This window comes from Anolis sagrei, chromosome 5 (assembly GCF_037176765.1).
Source record: "Anolis sagrei isolate rAnoSag1 chromosome 5, rAnoSag1.mat, whole genome shotgun sequence".
In the NCBI taxonomy this organism is placed as follows: Eukaryota; Metazoa; Chordata; class Lepidosauria; order Squamata; family Dactyloidae; genus Anolis; species Anolis sagrei.
Genome location: NC_090025.1, coordinates 4,137,738 through 4,163,168, shown reverse-complemented (window position 1 = coordinate 4,163,168; position 25,431 = coordinate 4,137,738). Strand labels below are relative to the sequence as shown.

General features: G+C 44.3%; 1 protein-coding gene across 1 annotated transcript in view; it reads left to right on the top strand.

Moving 5' to 3' along the window:
* LOC132777130 (drebrin-like protein) overlaps nucleotides 1–25,431 on the top strand; it is a 49,516-nt gene that overhangs the window by 23,633 nt on the left and 452 nt on the right. The window contains exons 4-12 of the mRNA XM_060779494.2: nucleotides 3,218–3,292; nucleotides 9,220–9,357; nucleotides 13,052–13,129; nucleotides 13,265–13,416; nucleotides 14,157–14,214; nucleotides 15,713–15,790; nucleotides 16,329–16,443; nucleotides 20,031–20,663; nucleotides 20,870–20,988. Of these exons, the coding sequence (XP_060635477.2) occupies nucleotides 3,218–3,292; nucleotides 9,220–9,357; nucleotides 13,052–13,129; nucleotides 13,265–13,416; nucleotides 14,157–14,214; nucleotides 15,713–15,790; nucleotides 16,329–16,443; nucleotides 20,031–20,663; nucleotides 20,870–20,988 (1,446 nt within the window). The remainder of the gene's footprint in view (nucleotides 1–3,217; nucleotides 3,293–9,219; nucleotides 9,358–13,051; nucleotides 13,130–13,264; nucleotides 13,417–14,156; nucleotides 14,215–15,712; nucleotides 15,791–16,328; nucleotides 16,444–20,030; nucleotides 20,664–20,869; nucleotides 20,989–25,431) is intronic.

Below are 25,431 nucleotides of genomic sequence, written 5' to 3'. Positions count from 1 at the left end.
GAGAGGGATTGTCTGGTGTCTTGACAGGCTGAGAGAAGAAGAAGCAGATCCCAGGAGAACATGGATCAGACCAAACAGTGCATGGAAAATATTTTTCCCCCTTGGGCCCCATCTTCATTGACATTTAACGCAGTTCAAGCTAGCTTCAAACTGCATTGGCTGAACAAGAAACGCCCACACGAGCACATAAAAGAGAGAATGCGCATGAGAATGCTCTGTGGTTTGTGTCATCAAACTGGTTCCAGAATGCCTCTATGTAATCATCTGGGGAGAGAAACCACTTCCTTCAATACTAGTTTGAAACTGCATTCAATAGTCAGTGCAGATGGGGCCTGAGAGTGTGTGTGTCGTCGTCCCCCCTCCAATCTGGCGGTCATCCTTGGAGTTTGGGAGTTGTAGTCCCCTTTCCTTGGCGTTGTGGGGTCTCCGCCCAGCCCCCCTCCAGGGCCCTCTGGCCTCGTTCTTGGCCAGTTACTCACCCAAAAGGTTTCTGCAACACCTTGTGAGGCAAGACCTGACCAAGGCCGCTTCCAAAGCAGAACTCAGAAATGGTGATTGGAACATACTTCAAATCCCAGGGAGTTAATGATTACTGGGACCATCTCTAGGGATTGAGGAAGCAGGGAGGAATTCCATTGCTGGGGAGAGGGTTTGTGCCCATTGCAGAGTTAGAAAATCAGCCAATTCTGGCTTGTTTTGAACTCAAACAGTCATAGAAGAAAATATAGTGTCCTGGGAGGGCTGTGCATTTCTCTCCAATTCCCATGTGCATTGCCACAGCCACTGAGCATGACTTATGTCACTCATTCTCGGGATGTATTGTCGAAAGTTTTCATGGCCGGAATCACTGGGTTGTTATGTGTTTTCCGGGCTGTCTGGCCATGTTCCAGAAGCATTCTCTCCTGACAACTATGGCCATGTTCCAGAAGCATTCTCTCCTGACAACTATGGCCATGTTCCAGAAGCATTCTCTCCTGACATCTATGGCCATGATCCAGAAAGCATTCTTACCTGCATCTATGGCAGGCATCCTCAGAGTTTGTGAGATCTGTTGTCGAAGGCTTTCATGGCCGGAATCACTGGGTTGTTGTGTGTTTTCTGGGCTGTCTGGCCATGTTCCAGAAGCATTCTCTCCTGACGTTTCACCTGCATCTATGGCAGGCATCCTCAGAGTTTGTGAGATCTGTTGTCGAAGGCTTTCATGGCCGGAATCACTGGGTTGTTGTGTGTTTTCTGGGCTGTCTGGCTATGTTCCAGAAGCATTCTCTCCTGACGTTTCGCCTGCATCTATGGCAGGCATCCACAGAGCCTGTGAGATCTGTTGTCGAAGGCTTTCATGGCAGGAATCACTGGGTTGTTGTGTGTATTCCAGGCTGTCTGGCCATGTTCCAGAAGCATTCTCTCCTGACGTTTCACCTGCATCTATGGCAGGCATCCTCAGAGCTTGTGAGATCTGTTGTCGAAGGCTTTCATGGCCGGAATCACTGGGTTGTTGTGTGTTTTCCGGGCTGTCTGGCTATGTTCCAGAAGCATTCTCTCCTGACGTTTCACCTGCATCTATGGCAGGCATCCTCAAAGCTTGTGAGATCTGTTGTCGAAGGCTTTCATGTCTGGAATCACTGGGTTGTTGTGTGTTTTCTGGGCTGTCTGGCTATGTTCCAGAAGCATTCTCTCCTGACGTTTCACCTGCATCTATGGCAGGCATCCTCAGAGGTTGTGAGGTCTGTTGGAAACTAGGAAAATGGGGTTTATATATCTGTGGAAAGTCCAGGGTGGGAGAAAGAACTCTTGTCTGTTGGAGCTAAGTGTGAATGTTTCTAGGTTGTTGTAGTTTTTTCAGGCTGTATGGCCATGGTCTAGAGGCATTCTCTCCTGACGTTTCGCCTGCACCTATGGCAAGCATCCTCAGAGGTAGTGAGGTCTGTTGGAACTAGGAAAATGGGTTTATATATATGTGGAATGACCAGGGTGGGACAAAGGACTCTTGTCTGCTGGAGCTAGATGTGAATGTTTCAACTGACCACCCTTATTAGCATATAATGGCCTGACAGTGCCCGGAGCAAACTTTTGTTGAGAGGTGATTAGATGTCCTTGTTTGTTTCCTCTCTGCTGTTTTGCTGTTCTAATTTTACAGTTTTTTTTAATACTAGTAGCCAGATTTTGTTCCTTTTCATGGTTTCCTCCTTTCTGTTGAAATTGTCCACATGCTTGTGGATTTCAATGGCTTCTCTGTGTAGCCTGACATGGTGGTTGTTGGTGTGGTCCAGCATTTCTGTGTTCTCAAATAATATGTTGTGTCCAGATTGGTTCATCAGGTGCTCTGCTATGGCTGATTTCTCTGGTTGAAGTAGTCAGCCAGACACTGCCAGGCCATCAAATGCTAATCAAGGTGGTCAGTTGAAACATTCACACCTGGCTCCAACAGACAAGAGCCCTTTGTCCCACCCTGGTCATTCCACAGATATATAAACTCTTCCAACAGACCTCACTCCCTCTGAGGATGCTTGCCATAGATGCAGGCGAAACATCAGGAGAAATGCCTCTAGAACATGGCCATATAGTCCGAAAAACCTACAACAACCCAGAGTAGTTATAATTGTCCAAATGTATGCCTGGCCGCAGCTGAAACCTGAGAGTGGTCCAGCTGAGAGTGGTCCAGCATTTCTGTGTTCTCAAATAATATGTTGTGTCCAGGTTGGTTCGTTGTGTGCTTTGCACAACAACAGAGAGGAAACAAACAAAGACATCTAATCACCTCTCAACAAAAGATTGCTCCAGGCAACAAAATGCTAATCAAGGTGGTCAGTTGAAACATTCACACCTAGCTCCAGCAGACAAGAGTCCTTTGTCCCACCCTGGGCATTCCACAGATATATAAACCCTTTTTCCTAGATCCAACAGACCTCACTACCTCTGAGGATGCTTGCCATAGATGCAGGCGAAACGTCAGGAGAAAATGCCTCTAGACCATGGCCATATAGCCCGAAAAAACCTACAGCAACCCAGTGATTCCAGCCATGAAAGCCTTCGACAATACAGTTTTCTGGTGCTCAAGCATCCACTGATGGTGTCAGAGGGCTTTGCATGGCGAAGGTGGATTGCTCATGGGGTTGGCATTTTGGAACCATCACTTAAGCCTCTTTGCAGCTCCTGATCACCCACAGATTACACTTGGGTGAAATGGGAGTGAAGGACTAAGCTTTCTCTTTGCCCCCAGGTTGGCGAGAGGGTCTCGGACCAGCGCCGCCAAGCTTGTGCCGGGCACCTGCCTGCCATCCGTACCTTCTTTAAGGTAAGTCCTGTGGGAGAGTGACCTCGCTGTTACACTCCAGGTCAGGAAAAAGCCCTCTGACTTTAAAACGTGCCACACGAAGAGTGAAGAAACAAATCTTCTTTTATTGAAGCTTAGTAAATAGCCAGAAGAAATAAATGCTTGTAAGAAAATAAGAAGGTTCCAAAAAGTAACAAGTCAATAAAAGGCAGGGAAAAGCCACACGAAGAGTGAAGAAACAAATCTTCTTTTATTGAAGCTTAGTAAATAGCCAGAAGAAATAAATGCTTGTAAGAAAATAAGAAGATTCCAAAAAGTAACAAGTCAATAAAAGGCAGGGAAAAGCCACACAAAGAGTGAAGAAACAAATCTTATTTTATTGAAGCTTAGTAAATAGCCAGAAGAAATAAATGCTTGTAAGAAAATAAGAAGGTTCCAAAAAGTAACAAGTCAATAAAAGGCAGGGAAAAGCCACACGAAGAGTGAAGAAACAAATCTTATTTTATTGAAGCTTAGTAAATAGCCAGAAGAAATAAATGCTTGTAAGAAAATAAGAAGATTCCAAAAAGTAACAAGTCAATAAAAGGCAGGGAAAAGCCACACGAAGAGTGAAGAAACAAATCTTATTTTATTGAAGCTTAGTAAATAGCCAGAAGAAATAAATGCTTGTAAGAAAATAAGAAGGTTCCAAAAAGTAACAAATCAATAAAAGGCAGGGAAAAGCCACACGAAGAGTGAAGAAACAAATCTTCTTTTATTGAAGCTTAGTAAATAGCCAGAAGAAATAAATGCTTGTAAGAAAATAAGAAGATTCCAAAAAGTAACAAGTCAATAAAAGGCAGGGAAAAGCCACACGAAGAGTGAAGAAACAAATCTTATTTTATTGAAGCTTAGTAAATAGCCAGAAGAAATAAATGCTTGTAAGAAAATAAGAAGGTTCCAAAAAGTAACAAGTCAATAAAAGGCAGGGAAAAGCCACACGAAGAGTGAAGAAACAAATCTTATTTTATTGAAGCTTAGTAAATAGCCAGAAGAAATAAATGCTTGTAAGAAAATAAGAAGATTCCAAAAAGTAACAAGTCAATAAAAGGCAGGGAAAAGCCACACGAAGAGTGAAGAAACAAATCTTATTTTATTGAAGCTTAGTAAATAGCCAGAAGAAATAAATGCTTGTAAGAAAATAAGAAGGTTCCAAAAAGTAACAAGTCAATAAAAGGCAGGGAAAAGCCACACGAAGAGTGAAGAAACAAATCTTCTTTTATTGAAGCTTAGTAAATAGCCAGAAGAAATAAATGCTTGTAAGAAAATAAGAAGATTCCAAAAAGTAACAAGTCAATAAAAGGCAGGGAAAAGCCACACGAAGAGTGAAGAAACAAATCTTATTTTATTGAAGCTTAGTAAATAGCCAGAAGAAATAAATGCTTGTAAGAAAATAAGAAGGTTCCAAAAAGTAACAAGTCAATAAAAGGCAGGGAAAAGCCACACGAAGAGTGAAGAAACAAATCTTCTTTTATTGAAGCTTAGTAAATAGCCAGAAGAAATAAATGCTTGTAAGAAAATAAGAAGATTCCAAAAAGTAACAAGTCAATAAAAGGCAGGGAAAAGCCACACGAAGAGTGAAGAAACAAATCTTATTTTATTGAAGCTTAGTAAATAGCCAGAAGAAATAAATGCTTGTAAGAAAATAAGAAGGTTCCAAAAAGTAACAAGTCAATAAAAGGCAGGGAAAAGCCACACAAAGAGTGAAGAAACAAATCTTCTTGTATTGAAGCTTAGTAAATAAAGAAATAAATGCCTGTAAGAAAATAAGAAAGTTCCAAAATGTAATAAGTCAATAAAAGGCAGGGAAAAGCCACACAAAGAGTGAAGAAACAAATCTTCTTGTATTGAAGCTTAGTAAATAACCAGAAGAAATAAATGCTTGTAAGAAAATAAGAAAGTTCCAAAAAGTAACAAGTCAATAAAAGGCAGGGAAAAGCCACACGAAGAGTGAAGAAACAAATCTATTTTTATTGAAGCTTAGTAAATAGCCAGAAGAAATAAATGCTTGTAAGAAAATAAGAAGATTCCAAAAAGTAACAAGTCAATAAAAGGCAGGGAAAAGCCACACGAAGAGTGAAGAAACAAATCTATTTTTATTGAAGCTTAGTAAATAGCCAGAAGAAATAAATGCTTGTAAGAAAATAAGAAGGCTCCAAAAAGTAACAAGTCAATAAAAGGCAGGGAAAAGCCACACGAAGAGTGAAGAAACAAATCTTCTTTTATTGAAGCTTAGTAAATAGCCAGAAGAAATAAATGCTTGTAAGAAAATAAGAAGATTCCAAAAAGTAACAAGTCAATAAAAGGCAGGGAAAAGCCACACAAAGAGTGAAGAAACAAATCTTATTTTATTGAAGCTTAGTAAATAGCCAGAAGAAATAAATGCTTGTAAGAAAATAAGAAGGTTCCAAAAAGTAACAAGTCAATAAAAGGCAGGGAAAAGCCACACAAAGAGTGAAGAAACAAATCTTCTTGTATTGAAGCTTAGTAAATAAAGAAATAAATGCCTGTAAGAAAATAAGAAAGTTCCAAAATGTAATAAGTCAATAAAAGGCAGGGAAAAGCCACACAAAGAGTGAAGAAACAAATCTTCTTGTATTGAAGCTTAGTAAATAACCAGAAGAAATAAATGCTTGTAAGAAAATAAGAAAGTTCCAAAAAGTAACAAGTCAATAAAAGGCAGGGAAAAGCCACACGAAGAGTGAAGAAACAAATCTATTTTTATTGAAGCTTAGTAAATAGCCAGAAGAAATAAATGCTTGTAAGAAAATAAGAAGATTCCAAAAAGTAACAAGTCAATAAAAGGCAGGGAAAAGCCACACGAAGAGTGAAGAAACAAATCTATTTTTATTGAAGCTTAGTAAATAGCCAGAAGAAATAAATGCTTGTAAGAAAATAAGAAGGTTCCAAAAAGTAACAAGTCAATAAAAGGCAGGGAAAAGCCACACAAAGAGTGAAGAAACAAATCTTCTTTTATTGAAGCTTAGTAAATAACCAGAAGAAATAAATGCTTGTAAGAAAATGAGAAAATTCCAAAAAGTAACAAGTCAATAAAAGGCAGGGAAAAGCCACATGAAGAGTGAACAAACAAATCTTGTTTTATTGAAGCTTAGTAAATAGCCAGAAGAAATAAATGCTTGTAAGAAAATAAGGAAGTTCCAAAAAGTAACAAGTCAATAAAAGGCAGGGAAAAGCCACATGAAGAGTGAACAAACAAATCTTGTTTTATTGAAGCTTAGTAAATAGCCAGAAGAAATAAATGCTTGTAAGAAAATAAGAAGGTTCCAAAAAGTAACAAGTCAATAAAAGGCAGGGAAAAGCCACACGAAGAGTGAAGAAACAAATCTTCTTTTATTGAAGCTTAGTAAATAGCCAGAAGAAATAAATGCTTGTAAGAAAATAAGAAGATTCCAAAAAGTAACAAGTCAATAAAAGGCAGGGAAAAGCCACACGAAGAGTGAAGAAACAAATCTTATTTTATTGAAGCTTAGTAAATAGCCAGAAGAAATAAATGCTTGTAAGAAAATAAGAAGGTTCCAAAAAGTAACAAGTCAATAAAAGGCAGGGAAAAGCCACACAAAGAGTGAAGAAACAAATCTTCTTGTATTGAAGCTTAGTAAATAAAGAAATAAATGCCTGTAAGAAAATAAGAAAGTTCCAAAATGTAATAAGTCAATAAAAGGCAGGGAAAAGCCACACAAAGAGTGAAGAAACAAATCTTCTTGTATTGAAGCTTAGTAAATAACCAGAAGAAATAAATGCTTGTAAGAAAATAAGAAAGTTCCAAAAAGTAACAAGTCAATAAAAGGCAGGGAAAAGCCACACGAAGAGTGAAGAAACAAATCTATTTTTATTGAAGCTTAGTAAATAGCCAGAAGAAATAAATGCTTGTAAGAAAATAAGAAGATTCCAAAAAGTAACAAGTCAATAAAAGGCAGGGAAAAGCCACACGAAGAGTGAAGAAACAAATCTATTTTTATTGAAGCTTAGTAAATAGCCAGAAGAAATAAATGCTTGTAAGAAAATAAGAAGGTTCCAAAAAGTAACAAGTCAATAAAAGGCAGGGAAAAGCCACACAAAGAGTGAAGAAACAAATCTTCTTTTATTGAAGCTTAGTAAATAACCAGAAGAAATAAATGCTTGTAAGAAAATGAGAAAATTCCAAAAAGTAACAAGTCAATAAAAGGCAGGGAAAAGCCACATGAAGAGTGAACAAACAAATCTTGTTTTATTGAAGCTTAGTAAATAGCCAGAAGAAATAAATGCTTGTAAGAAAATAAGGAAGTTCCAAAAAGTAACAAGTCAATAAAAGGCAGGGAAAAGCCACATGAAGAGTGAACAAACAAATCTTGTTTTATTGAAGCTTAGTAAATAGCCAGAAGAAATAAATGCTTGTAAGAAAATGAGAAGGTTCCAAAAAAAGTAATAAGTCAATAAAAGGCAGTAATTTATTTATTTATTATTTATTTACTATATTTGTATCCCGCTCTTCTCCAGCCCTCGGGCGACTCAGAGCGGTTAACAATAGCAAAATTCTTCCCTATAATGTACTATTTTTAAGTGCAACTCCAGCAAAATATAATAATAATAATTATTATTATTATTATCATTGAACTGCAAAGACTGCAGCTCAGCCTGCTGTCCGGGCATTGCCTGACCAATCAGCTCAAGCCTGAACAAAACTGTAACAGTATCCAAAAGTCCCAGGCTCAGCCATTTCCCTGGGCACTGCCAATCAGCTTTATGCAAATTATTTTACAGTTAACACGCACACACACATACAGAGACTGATTCTTTGCATGCTTCAACATAACTTTGCTAATGAAGTGTAATGTGCATGTGACAAAATGTGCATCAGTGGCTAAGCATACGCAACAGCTGCATAGCACAATCTTCTCTGTAACCTTGCACTGAAGGTTGCACAAAAAAATGCCCAATGTCTTACATGCTTGAGTCAGACACAGACACAATGGTAACTGGTGTGTTTGGCTCTACATTGGGGACATTGACCAGCACCCCACCTGGATGGCCACCCAGCTCCCTTGCTTCTCCTAGTCTGCTGGGCATGCGCTGAATCACACATGCGCTCTGCCTGCGTTCCTTTCCCCTCCCTAGTGACACCGCCTCCCTCCCGCCTTGCTTGTCTGCTCTCAGCCAGATGTAAACATCTGGTTCCCAAGGGTGTAGAATGCCAGGAATTTGGGGCCAGGGAGCCATGAATGTGTGCCTGTGCGGGGAGTGACCATCACAACAACAAGTGACCATCACTCATCAAAACATTGAAAAACACAATGGAAGGGGCTTAAAAAGCAAAAAGACGCCACCGCACATGAGCCATGCAGGGTTCCTTCTTAATAATAATATTTATTTTATTTATTTATCTATTTAAAGCATTTATATTCCGCCCTTCTCACCCCGACTCAGGGAACTCAGGGCGGAGCACAACATATAAACGGCAAACATTCAATACAGAAACGTATTAGACCATACACATACCAAAGCATTAAAATCATAGAATCCTAGAATCAAAGAGTTGGAAGAGACCTCATGGGCCATCCAGTCCAACCCCATTCTGCCAAGAAGCAGGAATATTGCATTCAAATCACCCCTGACAGATGGCCATCCAGCCTCTGCTTAAAAGCTTCCAAAGAAGGAGCCTCCACCACACTCCGGGGCAGAGAGTTCCACTGCTGAACGGCTCTCACAGTCAGGAAGTTCTTCCTAAGATAATCACTTATCTTGATGTTGAAATCCACTAGTTAAAACTGTCTACATTTCTCACCCCCGGCTTATACTCGAGTCAATACATTTTTACAGTTTTTTGGGGTAAAATTAGGTCCCTTGGCGTATATTCGGGTCGGCTTATACTCAAGTATATACGGTAATATAAATAATTCTTCCTTCTGCAGGAAGCCAACTTGGTGCTGAAGGCCAGCCAGGCCGAGGAGGTGACACAAGATGGGTTGGCGCAAAGGCTGTCCCGGGCTTCTCCATCATCGGGCACTTCCAGCAAGAAGGGGTCCCTCGGGGACCCAGAGGAGCAGGTGGTAAGAAGGGGGAAGGGTTTCGGGGGGACACCTGGAGGCCGCCAACCAGTGTCAGGTCCTTTTGGAAGAGAGCTCCCTCCTTTGGTAGAATTTTGGGCAGGAATGGGCACCTGTGGCCAAGGCAGGGAGGGCCATTTTGCACGCCCACATTCCTCGCCAGACCACCTCACCATTCACTTCACTTTATTTACGCTCTCCACCAAGGTGCTCCGAGCAACTTTCAATATAAAGTTATATAAAGTTATATATAGCATTTCACAATATAAATTCTCTCGATACAGAAGCAACCACAAGCAACCAGCTGATCCCTAACCCATCTAAAACACAGACATGTGCCTTTCATCTCAAGAACAGAGAAGCATCCCGAGCTCTGAAGATCACCTGGGAAGGAAGGAATCCCACTGGAGCATTGCAGCACACCCAAATACCTGGGAGTCACTCTGGACTGTTCTCTGACCTACAAGAAGCACTGCCTGAACATCAAGCAAAAAGTGGGTGCTAGAAACAACATCATACGAAAGCTGACTGGCACAACCTGGGGATCACAACCAGAGACAGTGAGGACATCTGCCCTTGTGCTGTGCTACTCTGCTGCTGAGTATGCATGCCCAGTGTGGAACACATCTCACCACGCTAAAACAGTGGATGTGGCTCTTAATGAGACATGCCGCATTATCACGGGGTGTCTGCGCCCTACACCACTGGAGAAATTACACTGCTTAGCCGGTATTGCACCACTTGACATCTGCCGGGAAGTAGCAGCCAATAGTGAAAGGACCAAGGCAGAAACATCTCCAGCTCATCCCCTGTTTGGGTATCAGCCAGCACATCAACGACTTAAATCTAGACATAGTTTTCTAAGATCTACAGAGACACTCGCTGGAACACCTCAGCAAGCGAGAGTCCAAAAGTGGCAGGCTCAAACCCAGCATTTCAACCAATGGCTGATACCAAATGAGAGACTCCTTCCTGGGCACATAGAAGACTGGGCGACTTGGAAGGCGCTGAACAGACTGCGCTCTGGCACCACAAGATGCAGAGCCAACCTTAAGAAATGGGGCCACAAAGTGGAGTCCACGACATGCGAGTGTGGAGAAGAGCAAACCACTGACCACCTGCTGCAATGCACCCTGAGCCCTGCCACATGCACAATGGAGGACCTTCTTGCAGCAACACCGGAAGCACTCCAAGTGGCCAGATACTGGTCAAAGGACATTTAATCAACTACCAAACTCACAAGTTTTGTATTTTTCTGTTTGTGTGCTTTGTTCTGTTAGAAATGTAATATAATGGGCTGGTTGCTCTGACACGACAAATAAACAATATAAAGACATTCAACAGTGACTATTTGGCAAATTAGATCTGATTACTTAAATGCACAACCAAACAGCCAAGTCTTGAGCGCTTTTACAAAAGGTCGCAACTCCAACATGGCTCTAACGTATGGAGGCAATGAGTTCCACAGATTTGGAGCATAGATCGAAAAAGCTCTACGATGCCTTGTAGCTTCCAAATGTGCCTCTCTAGGGCCCGGTATGTAGAGGAGATTGAAGCAAACTTGGCACACAGAACTCCCATGCCCAAGAGAAAATACTGGGAGGATCTGGTGGGCATTGACCTTGAATTTTGGAGTTGTAGTTCACCTACATCCAGAGAGCACTGTGGACTCAAACAATGATGGATCTGGATCAAACTTGGCACGAATATTCAATATGCCCAAATGTGAAGACTGGTGGAGTTTGGGGGAAATAGACCTTGACATTTGGGAGTTGCAGTTGCTGGGATTTATAGTTCACCTACAGTGAAATAACGTTCTGAACCCCATCAACGACAGAATTGGGCTAAACTTACCACACAGAACCCATGACCAACAGAAAATACTATGTTTTCTGATGGTCTTTGGTGACCCCTCTGACACCCCCTCGCGACCCCCACAGGGGTCCCGACCCCCAGGTTGAGAAACACTGTTGTAAGAGATCCAATGTTCTATTGGTATCCAATGCAGTTTTTGCAGAATCAGTGTAATATGGGATCTTCGAGATGATCCCGCTAGCAGCCTGGCTGCCGCATTTTGGACCATCCGAATCTTCTGGGTTGTTGACTTCAGAAGGCTGGCATATAAGGCATTGCAATAGTCCAACCTCGTGGTGACAGTTGCGTGGATTACCGTCGCCAATGCTTCTACCGAAAAGAAGAAAAAAAAAAACAAGATCATGGCAACAAGAATGATTGACAACTGGGAAATAGAAGGAGAAAATGTGGAGGCCGTGACAGACTTTGTATTTCTAGGTGCAAAGATGAGTGCAGACGCAGACTGTGGCCAGGAAATCAGAAGACGCTTCCTTCTTGGGAGGAGAGCAATGTCCCATCTCGATAAAATAGTGAAGAGTAGAGACATCACATTGGCAACCAAGATCCATTGCATAGTCCAAGCCATGGTCTTCCCTGTAGTCACCTACGGATGTGAGAGCTGGACCTTAGGGAAGGCTGAGCGAAGGAAGATCGATGCTTTTGAGCTGTGGTGTTGGAGGAAAGTGCTGAGAGTGCCTTGGACTGCAAGAAGATCCAACCAGTCCATCCTCCAGGAAAGAAAGCCCGACTGCTCACTGGAGGGAAGGAGACTAGAGACAACGTTGAAGTCCTTTGGCCACATCATGAGGAGACAGCAAAGCCTAGAGAAGACAATTATGCTGGGGAAAGTGGAAGGTAAAAGGAAGAGGGGCCGACCAAGGGCAAGATGGATGGATGGCATCCTTGAAGGGACTGGACTGACCTTGAAGGAGCTGGGGGTGGTGACGGCCGACAGGGAGCTCTGGCGTGGGCTGGTCTGTGAGGTCACGAAGAGTCGGAGATGACTGAACGAATGAACAACAACAAAGGATGCCAATTTCCTTGCCTGGCAAAGATGAGAAAAGGCCTGCTTCCTTCTGGCAGTGATCTGGGCCTCCATCGTCAGCGATGAGTCCAACACAAGGCTTTGAACAGTGGCAGGCGGAACCAGAGCTTCCCCATCGAAATCAGGCAGAGACTGGGTTAATTCTGGCGGCTGGCCGGGCCAGAGGATCTCCATTTTTGCAGGATTCACTTTGAGTCTGCTCTCTTGCAGCCAACTCATCACTGCTTCCAAACACAGCCTAAAGTTCTCAGGAATCACGGTTGTCCCAGGTTCGAGACGCAAGAGTAGCTGGGTATCATCTGCATACTGGCAGCACTCTATGCCAAAGCTCCGCACCAGTTCAGCAAGTGGCCGGACCATTTTCAATTCATTCCCAATTTAGGGTGACCTCACACCACTTCCACATGTGTTTCAGTCATTTAGTTTTTCTTAAAGCCCTGCAGGGGCACAACTGCCGTCATTGGCAGCTGTCCCATGGCAATCTGGGCCTTTTTGGAAAATATTTTGGGTGCCTTGGGGATTTTCCAGGTAAAATCCAATGCCAAACAGGTCCTCATTGTTGCATGCAGCTCCGCAGCTGCACTGGAGCTGGATTCCTACCTGTGCCCAATTCTCCAGCTTTACTTTCAGTGCCACACCTGGAACCACACCTGCCAATTACATTTATTCGCAATTTTAGGACAAAGACGAGGCTGTTGTGCTTCTAGGGGTGCAAAGGGATGCAAAGTGCCAGCAATGTAATCTGTGCTTGTTTCCAACCCCCTTTCCCAGCTTTGACCCCCATCTGCTTTTCCTCAGGGCACCAACTACAAGAAGACGAATCCAGCCCTGGAGATCCTGAACACCAAGCGGAGCTCCTTTTGGGCTCAGGCTGAGGTTAGTACATGCACTCATGCGTTGGCGCATGGTTGGGAGAGGGATGGGAGGATGCCTTCCTTTGCTTTGGGCAGCAAAGAAGAAGAGCCTGCTCCCCCCCTAACACCTGCCTTACCTGCCCCTTTGCACACCTAGAGGGAAGAGGAGGAGCGGCGAGAGGAGGAGCGGAGGAGGGCCCGGGAGGAGCGCCGGCGCTGGGAGAGGGAGCGCATGGAGGAGGAGCGGCGCCAGGCGGCCGAGAGGGAGCGGCGCATCCAAGAGAAGGAGCAGCTCATCCAGGAGCAGAGGTGGGAAGCCTGGAAGGGGGCACCTGTGCCCTTCCCCAGACATTTGTGATGATAGTAATATAGTCTCTAGAGCAGTGGTTCCCAAGCTTTTTTTGACCAGGGACCACTCTTCAATATTAGTACCCAAAGGGTTACTACTACTACTACTACTACTAATAATAATAATAATAATAATACAAAAAACCAACCTGGCTATCAAAATCTAAGAAATCTCACAAAATTTCACATTTGCTGTACATGGATGACCTGAAGCTGTCTGGGAAAACCGAAACTGAAACCCAGTCTCTGACTAACACTGTCCAAATCTTTAGCACAGATATCAGCATGGAGTTTGGTTTGGACAGTGGCACTGAAGAAGGGAAAAATAATTGAAAGTGAAAGCATAAATATGCCCAATGGTCAAGTAATCAAGTGTCACCACTCTGAAGCCTATAAATATCTGGGCAGACTACAGCTGGATAACATCAAACATGAACATGCAAAAACTGTGGTCAGCAAAGAATACATTCAAAGGGTCAGAAAAATTCTCAAAAGCAAGCTCAATGGAGGAAACACCATCAAAGCCATAAGCACCTGGATCGTACCTGCCATTAGATACACTGCTGGCATCATAAACTGGATGCAGGCAGAACTGGACAATTTGGACAGAAAAACAAGAAAACTCATGACCATTCATAATTCACTACATCCTCACAGTGATGTTGACCAGCTAGTTGCTTCTCTCCATTCTTGTCCCCCAGGAAGCTGCAGGCAGAGAAAGAAGCAGAGGAGCGCCGGAGTGAAGAGGCCCGAAGGCAGGTGCGTCCCCTTTTGCCTGGAAATAGGGCAGGTTGCAGCAGGGGGGGGGGGTGTTTTGGAGAGAGGGTCTGAACACCAGATCTTGCCCCAATCTTGCCTTGGAGCTCTTCCGCACTATTTCTTTTATTGCACTTTTATTCCACTTGACCTCACAACCTCTGAGGATGCCTGCCATAGATGCAGGTGAAACGTCAGGAGAGAATGCTTCTAGAACATGGCCATACAGCCCAAAATGTCAGTAACATCCGCCACATAGCAAGGCAGGAAACAGATCAATCACAGCCATCTTAGGCTATAAACTACTTTATTTTACAGCTATATACATTAGAAGCTACTTAACACTCAGCACATCGTAAAACTTGCTCCTTTCCATCCGATCGTAACATGGCAAACACACAAACACTGTTATCAGTACTAGTCCACACCTCTTGCATTCCAGAGTGATATATGACGTATGTCCAACAATGCCTCTATTTGCTCTATACACTTGATTTATGGCCTCTCTAGGAATGCTGTTCCCTCCATGGTTCAGTTAACTCTTTCCACATAGGAATACTCAGCACATAGCCACTGCATTTTAAACATACATACATAGGGTTGTTGTAGTTTTTTTCGGGCTATATGGCCATGTTCTAGAGGCATTCTCTCCTGACGTTTTGCCTGCATCTATGGCAAGCATCCTCAGAGGTTGTGAGGTCTGTTGGGAAAAAGGGTTTATATATCTGTGGAAAGACCAGAGTGGGAAAAGGACTGTGCAATGAGGCAGCGATAGGAACCCTTAGTACGCCAAACACATTCGATATGGTTGTTGAGACAGTTTTAACTGGTGGATTTTAATGTCAAGATAAGTGATTTTAATATATTGTCGAAGGCTTTCATGGCCAGAATCACTGGGTTGTTGTAGGTTTTTTCAGGCTATATGGCCATGTTCTAGAGGCATTCTCTCCTGACGTTTCACCTGCATCTATGGCAAGCATCCTCAGAGGTTGTGAGGTCTGTTGGAACTAAGAAAAAGGGTTTATATATCTGTGGAATGACCTGGGTGGGACAAAGGACTCTTGTCTGCTGGAGCTAGGTGTGAATGTTTCAGCTGACCACCTTGATTAGCATAGAATGGCCTGACAGTGCCTGGAGCAAACTTTTGTTGAGAGGTGATTAGATGTCCTTGTTTGTTTCCTCTCTGTTGTTGTGCTGTTGTAATTTTAGAGTTTTTTTTAATACTGGTAGCCAGATTTTGTTCATTTTCATGGTTTCTTCCGTACAACAGCACAACAGCAGCACAACAATTACAACATACATACTTTGAAATCTACATTATAAATTGCAAACAGCTCCAACACCTACAAAAACCCAGTGACTCTGGCCATGAAAGCTTTCAACAATACAATAAATAAAATCCTGAAAAATGTAGGGTGGGAGGGGCTTCACCTGTTGAATGTACACCTGCGGAGCTATGCCACTGCAGTCTATGTACCTGGGCTCTCCCTTCTCCCTGCAGCAGCAACGGGAACAAGCCAAGGCGCCTCCGAAAGCAGGACTTCAGAAACACACCAATGAGAAGGAAGTGGCCACAACGGTGAGTGGGGTCTGGAGAACAATGATAAAAAGTCTGGAGAACAAGCCCTATGAGGAGCGGCTTAAGGAGCTGGGCATGTTTAGCCTGAAGAAGAGAAGGCTGAGAGGAGATATGAGAGCCATGTATAAATATGTGAGAGGAAGCCACAGGGAGGAGGGACCAAGCTTGTTTTCTGCTTCCCTGGAGACTAGGACGCAATGGAACAATGGCTTCAAACTACAAGAGAGGAGATTCCATCTGAACACGAGGAAGAACTTCCTGACTGTGAGAGCCGTTCAGCAGTGGAACTCTCTGCCCCGTAGTGTGGTGGAGGCTCCTTCTTTGGAAGCTTTGAAGCAGAGGCTGGATGGCCATCTGTCAGGGGTGATTTGAATGCAATATTCCTGCTTCTTGGCAGAATGGGGTTGGACTGATTCTACAAGGAGCAGGAAGGCAGTGCCATGCCTGCAGGAAAACTTGCTGCGCAACAGGAATGCTCTTCTTTGCATCCTGCCCCTGGAAACTCTGGGAAGCTCACCTTGTTTTTCCCTCCCTGCAGCAAGAGGTTCCTGCCTTGACTCCGCATCATGCACACAGTCCCAGGGGGTTCTTCCAGCAGCGGGAGCGATCGGGCTCTGCCTCGGAGCGGCCATCTTCCCCAGGGATCCAGCCAGGTGAGTGGGGCACCCCTTCTCTGACAACAGCAGCCTTTAAAGCTGGACATCTCACATATGCACAGGGCAGGCAAGGTGGCGCAGAGGGCGAAAGGGTGCGCTGGTCTTTGCTTAGGGCTCGGGACCTCATGCACAAAAGCGTTCCATTCTGGAGCACTTTATTTATTTATCGTGTCATCAGCAACCAGACATTTGTATTACATTTTTAACAAAAACAAACAAACAGACAAAACACAGAATTTGCAAGCTTGGTAGTTGATTAAATGTCCTTTGACCCGTAGCTGACCACTTGGAGTGCCTCTGGTGTTGCCGCAAGGAGGTCCTCCATTGAGCATCATGTGACAGGGCTCAGGGTGCATTGCAGCAGGTGGTCCGTGGTTTGCTCTTCTCCGCACTCGCATGTCCTGGATTCCACCCTGTAACCCCATTTCTATAGGTTGGCTCTGCATCTTGTGGTGCCAAAGCGCAGTCTGTTCAGCGCCTTCCAAATCGCCCAGTCCTCTGTGTGCTCAGGGGGGAGTTTCTCATTTGGTATCAGCCATGGATTGAGGTTCTGGGTTTGAGCCTGCCACTTTTGGACTCTCGCTTGCTGAGGTGTTCCAGCGAGTGTCTCTGTAGATCTTAGAAAACTATGTCTGGATTTAAGTCGTTGACATGCTGGCTGATACCCAAACAGGGGATGAGCTGGAGATGTCTCTGCCTTGGTGCTTTCACTATTGGTTGCTACTTCCCGGCGGATGTCAGCTGGTATTTATTTATCGTGACATCAGCAACCATACCATTGTATTACATTTCTAACAGAACAAAACAAACTCACAGATTAGAAAAAAAAACACACAGAGAGATTTTGCAAACTTGGTAGTTGGTTAAATGTCCTTTGACCAGTAGCTGGCCACTTGGAGTTCCTCTGGTGTTGCCAGAAGGAGGTCCTCCATGGTGCATGTGGCAGGGCTCAGGGTGCATTGCAGCAAGTGGTCAGTGGTTGGCTCCTCACCACACTCGCATGTTATGGATTCCACTTTGTAGCCCCATTTCTGAAGGTTGGCTCTGCATCTCGTGGTGCCAGAGCGCAGTCTGTTCAGCGCCTTCCAAGTCGCCCAGGGGGGAGTTTCTCATTTGGTATCAGCCATTGATTGAGGTTCTGGGTTTGAGCCTGCCACTTTTGGACTCTCGCTTACTGAGGTGTTCCAGTGAGTGCCTCTGTAGATCTTAGAAAACTATTTCTTGATTTAAGTCGTTGACGTGCTGGCTGATACCCAAACAGGGGATGAGCTGGAGATGTCTCTGCCTTGGTCCTTTCACTATTGGTTGCTACTTCCCGGCGGATGTTAGGTGGTGCAATGCCGGCTAAGCAGTGTAGTTTCTCCAGTGGTGTAGGGCTCAGACACCCCGTGATGATGCAGCATGTCTCATTAAGAGCCACATCCACTGTTTTAGCGTGGTGAGATGTGTCCCACACTGGGCATGCGTATTCAGCAGCAGAGTAGCACAGCACAAGGTCAGATGTCTTCACTGTGTCTGGTTGTGATCCCCAGGTTGTGCCAGTCAGCTTTCGTATGATATTGTTTCTAGCACCCACTTTTTGCTTGATGTTCAGGCAGTGCTTCTTGTAGGTCAGGGCACGGTCCAGAGTGACTAAAAATATCCAACTATCCCAGCTATGCTCGGAACTTGCACTGGTTTTCAGTCTTCATTGGAGGGCAATTTTTCCCACTACAAAGCAACATAAGACCCGCAATAGACCTTATTCGGTGGGTTTTCTGGTTTTGGTAGGGTTTCGCATGCCTAACCTTTCCCAATAGGATCTGAAAGGGGAAAATTAAAAAATTGCAAATTTTGAAACCATAGGACGGTGATGGGTCTCCTGCGTACAAAGGAGCAACTTTACACCAGGTTTGGTCTCAGTGTTTGTGCAAAGAGCAAATTCTCAGGAGTGGAGTCAGCCAGCGGAATGTCTTTCCTCTCCTTGTGCTGAAAAGCAATATATTAGAATCATAGAATCCTAGAGTTGGAAGAGACCTCATGGGCCATCCAGTCCAACCCCCTGCCAAGAAGCAGGACAATTGCATTCAAAGCACCCCTGACAGATGGCCATCCAGCCTCTGTTTAACAGCTTCCAAAGAAGGAGCCTCCACCACAATCCGGGGCAGAGAGTTCCACTGCTGAACGGCTCTCACAGTCAGGAAGTTCATCCTAATGTTCAGATGGAATCTCCTCTCTTGTAGTTTGAAGCCATTGCTCCATTGCGTCCTAGTCTCCAGGGAAGCAGAAAACAAGCTTGCTCCCTCCTCCTCCCTGTGGCTTCCTCTCACATATTTATAAATGGCTATCATGTCTCCTCTCAGCCTTCTCTTCTTCAGGCTAAACATGCCCAGCTCTTTAAGCCACTCCTCATAGGGCTTGTTCTCCAGACCCTTGATCATTTTAGTCGCCCTCCTCTGAACACTTTCCAGCTTGTCAATATCTCTCTTCAATTGCGGTGCCCAGAATTGGACGCAATATTCCAAGTGTGGTTTAACCAAGGCAAAATAGAGGGGTAGCATGACTTCCCTGGACCTAGACACTATACTCCTATTAATGCAGGCTAAAATCCCATTGGCTTTTTTTGCTACCCTTTTTATTGTTTTTAATGTCCCCCGCAAGCCTAAGCTTGTTTTGTGCTTTAGCCTTGCGGACCTTTTCCCTACAGGAGTTGGCTGTTTGAATTCTTCTTTGGTGATTTCTCCCTTTTTCCACTTCTTGTGCATGTCTCTTTTGAGTCTTAGCACAGTTAGAAGTTCTTTGGACATCCATTCTGGCTTCTTTGTACTTGTCCTATTTTTTCTCTTTGTTGGCACTGTTTGCAATTGCGCCTTGAGTATTTCACTCTTGAACAACTCCCATCCATTGTCGAAGGCTTTCACGGCCAGAATCACTGGGTACGTTGTGTGGTTTCAGGACTGTATGGCCATGTTCTAGCAGTATTCTCTCCTGATGTTCCGCCTGCATCTGTGGCTAATAGCATCTTCAGAGGTTCTGTTGGCAGTGAGGCAAGTGGAGTGTATACCCTCACTGACTGACTTTGCAAACTTCATGGCTACTCCATGCTATTCAGTCTTGCCAATTGCAACATTCACATTCACTTCAAACAGACAAGGGGTCTTTCTCCTACCCTGGACGTGATCCCATAGGTATATATACACTCCATTTCCTTCACTGCCAACAGAACCTCTGAAGATGTCGTTAGCCACAGACGGAGGCAAAACATCAGGAGAAAATGCTGCTAGAACATGACAGTAAGGTCTGAAAACCACACAACACCCCAAAGGCGATATATATCCCAACTGGATGCCGCACCCGATGCACACCCCAAGTTACGTGTGCATTTGCATACATAGATTTGTGTGTGCATGTTCTGAATCTTTAGGAGACGTGCGCAACCGTAAGACCCCGGCAGGACCCCAATCTGCACACCAAAAGATGCCCTGAAGTTTGTTGGGTGAAAAGCTGGGGAGGGTCAGTTTCTCTGTGAGGGAAGATTGGGGGTGATGGGGTCTCCCTGAAATGGGGGGCACCTTTACTCCCTCTCATTTCTCCCCTCCTTCTAGGAGCGCCACGAAGACCTTTCCTCCGCTACCAGCGCAGCCTGACGGAATCGGCCTACATCTTCCAGCGGCCAGACCCCCTCCGAAGCCCCTCTTCCCCCTTGGGGGGCTTCCTGCCCTCTGGATCTCCCCATGGGGCAGCCCCCCACCCTAGCCCTCGCCAATCCAAGCCCTCTCCACCCCCCATTAGCCCCAAACCTGGGCCAGGAGCCCTCTCCCCCCTCCCGGACCCCAAAGGAAGGACCCCTCCCATTCCCAGTGTCAGGACCTCTGGTGGGGATGCCTCGGCCACTAGCCTCCAGGACTTGACACTGTGTGGCTCTCCTGGAGGGGGTCCCGCCAGCACCCCTTCCCCAGAACTGGGTAGCTCGCCCCCTCTTGCAAGAGCCAGGAGTCCCCCCTCACCTTGCAGAGCTGTTGGCAGCCCTCCTTCCCCTGGCCCCACCCTCTCTGATCCACTTGGGGCCTGCCCAGAGGAGCCCCTGCCCCATATTGAGTCCGTGGACCCCTCCCCTCAGAACTCAAACTATTGTGGGGGTCCCAGCCAAGCAGAGGAGGAAGGGGGCCAATCCAGGAGCTGCTCAGCTGCGTCGCCCCCCACAAATGGCTTTCTGCAGGAAGAGGGTCTTGCAACAGGTAAGGATAGCCCCTTCCTTTCCACAGACGTCCCAACTCTTGGCTTGAGATGGAAGTGGTCCCTCCTATGGGGAAGGGGCACAACCCCAACAGAGAGGAGGGTCTCGGAGTCTCAGCCAGCTTTGATTTGGGAACATAGATGGATGGCCATTGGATGAGGAGGAAGAGACAAACCCCTATCTTTTCTCTCATCCCTCCTCTGGTAGATGACCCCCCAATTCGACCTGGTGAAGCCGAATTGGTCCCATCCTCACAGAAAGGGATGGGATCCATGGAAGAAGAGGTGAAGTGTCCCAAAGGTCACGGATTGGACACGGGAGGCCAGGTAAGTGCTTGCCAACTTGGTAACTGGGGGGTGGGACAGGGGCCCCTTCCTCTCTTGATGGCTATTTTATTTATTACTAGCTTGGGGACCCGGTGTTGCCCGGGTTATTAGAGAAAGTGGGTAATGGCAGTTCTGTATGCCAAGTTTGGTCTTTATTGGTCCTTGGTTGCATTGTTTTCAGGAAGTGAGTGAAGGTACTTGAAGTCCTATCATCCATGGTCCACCCTTCTCCAAACTGCAGCAGAATATAGAGTGGGTCATGAGGGCTCTGTGTGCCAATTTGGTTTTGATCAGTCTTTGACGAGGGTTGCAGTGGTTTCAATGAGTGAGTAAAGGTACTGCAAGTCCCATCATCTATGGTCCATCCCCCTTAGAACTGCATCAGGATGTAGGGTGGGCCATGAGTGTCCTGTGTGCCAAGTTTGGTCCTGGGACTACAATGTTCTGTGGGATGTGAATCGGGTGAAGGTACTACAAATCCCATCATTCGTGGCTCATCCTGCCCTAAACTGCATCAGGTTTAAAGTGGGCCAGTGGGCCTCTGTGTGCCAAGTTTGGTCCTGATCCGTCATTGGTGTGGGCCACAGTGCTCTAAGGAAGTGAGTTAAACTACTGCAAGTCCCATCATCTATGGTCCATCCCCCTTAGAACTGCATCAGGATGTAGGGTGGGCCATGAGTGTCATGTGTGCCAAGTTTGGTCCTGGGACTACAATGTTCTGTGGGATGTGAATCGGGTGAAGGTACTACAAATCCCATCATTCGTGGCTCATCCTGCCCTAAACTGCATCAGGTTTAAAGTGGGCCAGTGGGCCTCTGTGTGCCAAGTTTGGTCCTGATCTGTCATTGGTGTGGGCCACAGTGCTCTAAGGAAGTGAGTTAAACTACTGCAAGTCCCATCATCTATGGTCCATCCCCCTTAGAACTGCATCAGGATGTAGGGTGGGCCATGAGTGTCCTGTGTGCCAAGTTTGGTCCTGGGACTACAATGTTCTGTGGGATGTGAATCGGGTGAAGGTACTACAAATCCCATCATTCGTGGCTCATCCTGCCCTAAACTGCATCAGGTTTAAAGTGGGCCAGTGGGCCTCTGTGTGCCAAGTTTGGTCCTGATCCGTCATTGGTGTGGGCCACAGTGCTCTAAGGAAGTGAGTTAAACTACTGCAAGTCCCATCATCTATGGTCCATCCCCCTTAGAACTGCATCAGGATGTAGGGTGGGCCATGAGTGTCCTGCGTGCCAAGTTTGGTCCTGGGACTACAATGTTCTGTGGGATGTGAATCGGGTGAAGGTACTACAAATCCCATCATTCGTGGCTCATCCTGCCCTAAACTGCATCAGGTTTAAAGTGGGCCAGTGGGCCTCTGTGTGCCAAGTTTGGTCCTGATCCGTCATTGGTGTGGGCCACAGTGCTCTAAGGAAGTGAGTTAAACTACTGCAAGTCCCATCATCCATGGTCCATCCCCCTTAGAACTGCATCAGGATGTAGGGTGGGCCATGAGTGTCCTGTGTGCCAAGTTTGGTCCTGGGACTACAATGTTCTGTGGGATGTGAATCGGGTGAAGGTACTACAAATCCCATCATTCGTGGCTCATCCTGCCCTAAACTGCATCAGGTTTAAAGTGGGCCAGTGGGCCTCTGTGTGCCAAGTTTGGTCCTGATCCGTCATTGGTGTGGGCCACAGTGCTCTAAGGAAGTGAGTTAAACTACTGCAAGTCCCATCATCCATGGTCCATCCTCACTCAAACTGCACCAGGATGTAGAGTAGGTCTCGTGGGGGTCTGTGTGTCAAGTTTGGTCTCGTTCTGTCATTGTTGGGGGCCACAAAGTGTTTTGGACTTCAACCATTCTTGACAGCTTCAGGCCCCTTTCCTATTCCCTCTGCTACCTCAGAATGTTAAGGTTGGCCAATCAGAGACCATATGCAAATTGTACCACAGTGGCAGCCAATCGGAAAGCTGCCACATACACTTCCGCCCTACTTCCGCCCTCCGCATACATACAAACACTGATTTTTATTATATACATAGATAGATAGATAGATAGATAAATAGATAGATAGATAGATAGATAGATAGACAGACAGAGATATAGATAAGATATATAGATAGTTATATATTACAATTATATATTTTTTGTTATTTAAACTAAATATTGCGAAATTATGTTTTTTTTTCTTGAAGTGACACACCACCTGAATTATGCTTGGTTTTTTTGGTGAATTTTGACACACCAGGCTCAAAAGGTTGCCCATCACCGGCCTAGGGTGTTGTAAAATATCCACAGTGCCATAAGGGTGTTGTAAAATATCCACAGTGCCACAGTGCTTTAAGCAGTCCCTAATTTCTCTACTCACAGCTCAGCTGTTTTCGAACTGCTTAGGTGGACAGTAAGCTAGGCTTAACAGTTGGGTGCTCAATCCGACTCGGGCTTTAAATTTATCACCTTCCAGTCGGCAGTGATTTGTTTACAGTATTTATATTCCGCCCTCCTCACCCCGCAAGGGACTCAGAGCAGATGCTGCTGGAAATTTTAATGTCATTGTAAATTAGTTAAAAATTACTTGATGGAGTACTTCCTCATTCTTTCGCCTGCTGCTGGAGATTTTTATGTCATTGTAAAATTAGTTAAATTACTAGATGGAGTACTTCCTCATTCTTTCACCTGTTGCTGCAAATGTTTACGTCGTAAATTAGTTAAATTACTTGGTGGCATACTTCCTCATTCTTTCGCCCGCTGCTGGAGATTTTTATGTCAATGTAAATTAGTTAAATTACTTGATGGAGTACTTCCTCATTCTTTCACCTGTTGCTGCAAATTTTTACGTCGTAAATTAATTAAATTCCTTGGTGACGTACTTCCTCATTCTTTCGCCCGCTGCTGGAGATTTTTATGTCATTGTAAAATTAGTTAAATTACTTGATAGAGTACTTCCTCATTCTTTCACCTGTTGCTGCAAATTTTTACGTCGTAAATTAGTTAAATTACTTGGTGGCGTACTTCCTCATTCTTTCGCCCGCTGCTGGAGATTTTTATGTCATTGTAAAATTAGTTAAATTACTTGATAGAGTACTTCCTTATTCTTTCGTCTGCTGCTGGAGATTTTTATGTTGTTGTAAATTAGTTAAATTACTTGATGGAGTACTTCCTCATTCTTTCACCCGCTGCTGGAGATTTTTATGTAATTGTAAATTAGTTAAATTACTAGATGGAGTACTTCCTCATTCTTTCACCTGTTGCTGGAAATTTTTATGTCATTGTAAATTAGTTAAATTACTTGATGGAGTACTTCCTCATTCTTTGGTCCGCTGCTGGAGATTTTTATGTCATTGTAAATTAGTTAAATTACTTGATGGAGTACTTCCTCATTCTTTCGCCCACTGCTGGAAATGTTTATGTCGTTGTAAAATTAGTTAAATTACTTGATAGAGTACTTCCTTATTCTTTCGTCTGCTGCTGGAGATTTTTATGTTGTTGTAAATTAGTTAAATTACTTGATGGAGTACTTCCTCATTCTTTCACCCGCTGCTGGAGATTTTTATGTAATTGTAAATTAGTTAAATTACTTGATGGAGTACTTCCTCATTCTTTTGCCCGCTGCTGGAAATTTTTATGTCATTGTAAATTAGTTAAATTACTTGGTGGCGTACTTCCTAATTCTTTCGCCCGCTGCTGGAGATTTTTATGTCGTTGTAAAATTAGTTAAATTACTTGATGGAGTACTTCCTCATACTTTGGCGCGCTGCTGGAAATTTTTATGTCGTTGTAAATTAGTTAAATTACTTGATAGAGTACTTCCTCATTCTTTCGCCCGCTACTGTAGATTTTTATGTCAATGTAAATTAGTTAAATAACTTGAAGGAGTACATCCTCATTTTTTCACCCGCTGCTGGAGATTTTTATGTCGTTGTAAATTAGTTAAATTACTTGATGGAGTACTTCCTCATTCTTTCACCCGCTGCTGAAAAATGTTATGTCGTTGTAAATTAGTTAAATTACTTGATGGAGTACTTCCTCATTCTTTCGCTCACTGCTGGAGATTTTTATGTTGTTGTAAATTAAATTACTTGATGGAGTACTTCCTCATTCTTTCGCCCACTGCTGGAGATTTTTTATGTCGTTGTAAATTAGTAAAATTACTTGGTGGCGTACTTCCTCATTTAAATTAGTTAAATTACTTGATGGAGTACTTCCTCATTCTTTCACCCGCTGCTGGAAATTTTTATGTCATTGTAAATTAGTTAAATTACTTGGAGTACTTCCTCATTCTTTCACCCGCTGCTGGAAATTTTTATGTCGTTGTAAATTAGTTGAATTACTTGATGGAGTACTTCCTCATTCTTTCACCCACTGCTGGAGATTTTTATGTCATTGTAAATTAGTTAAATTACTTGATGGAGTACTTCCTCATTCTTTTGCCTGTTGCTGGAAATTTTTATGTCAT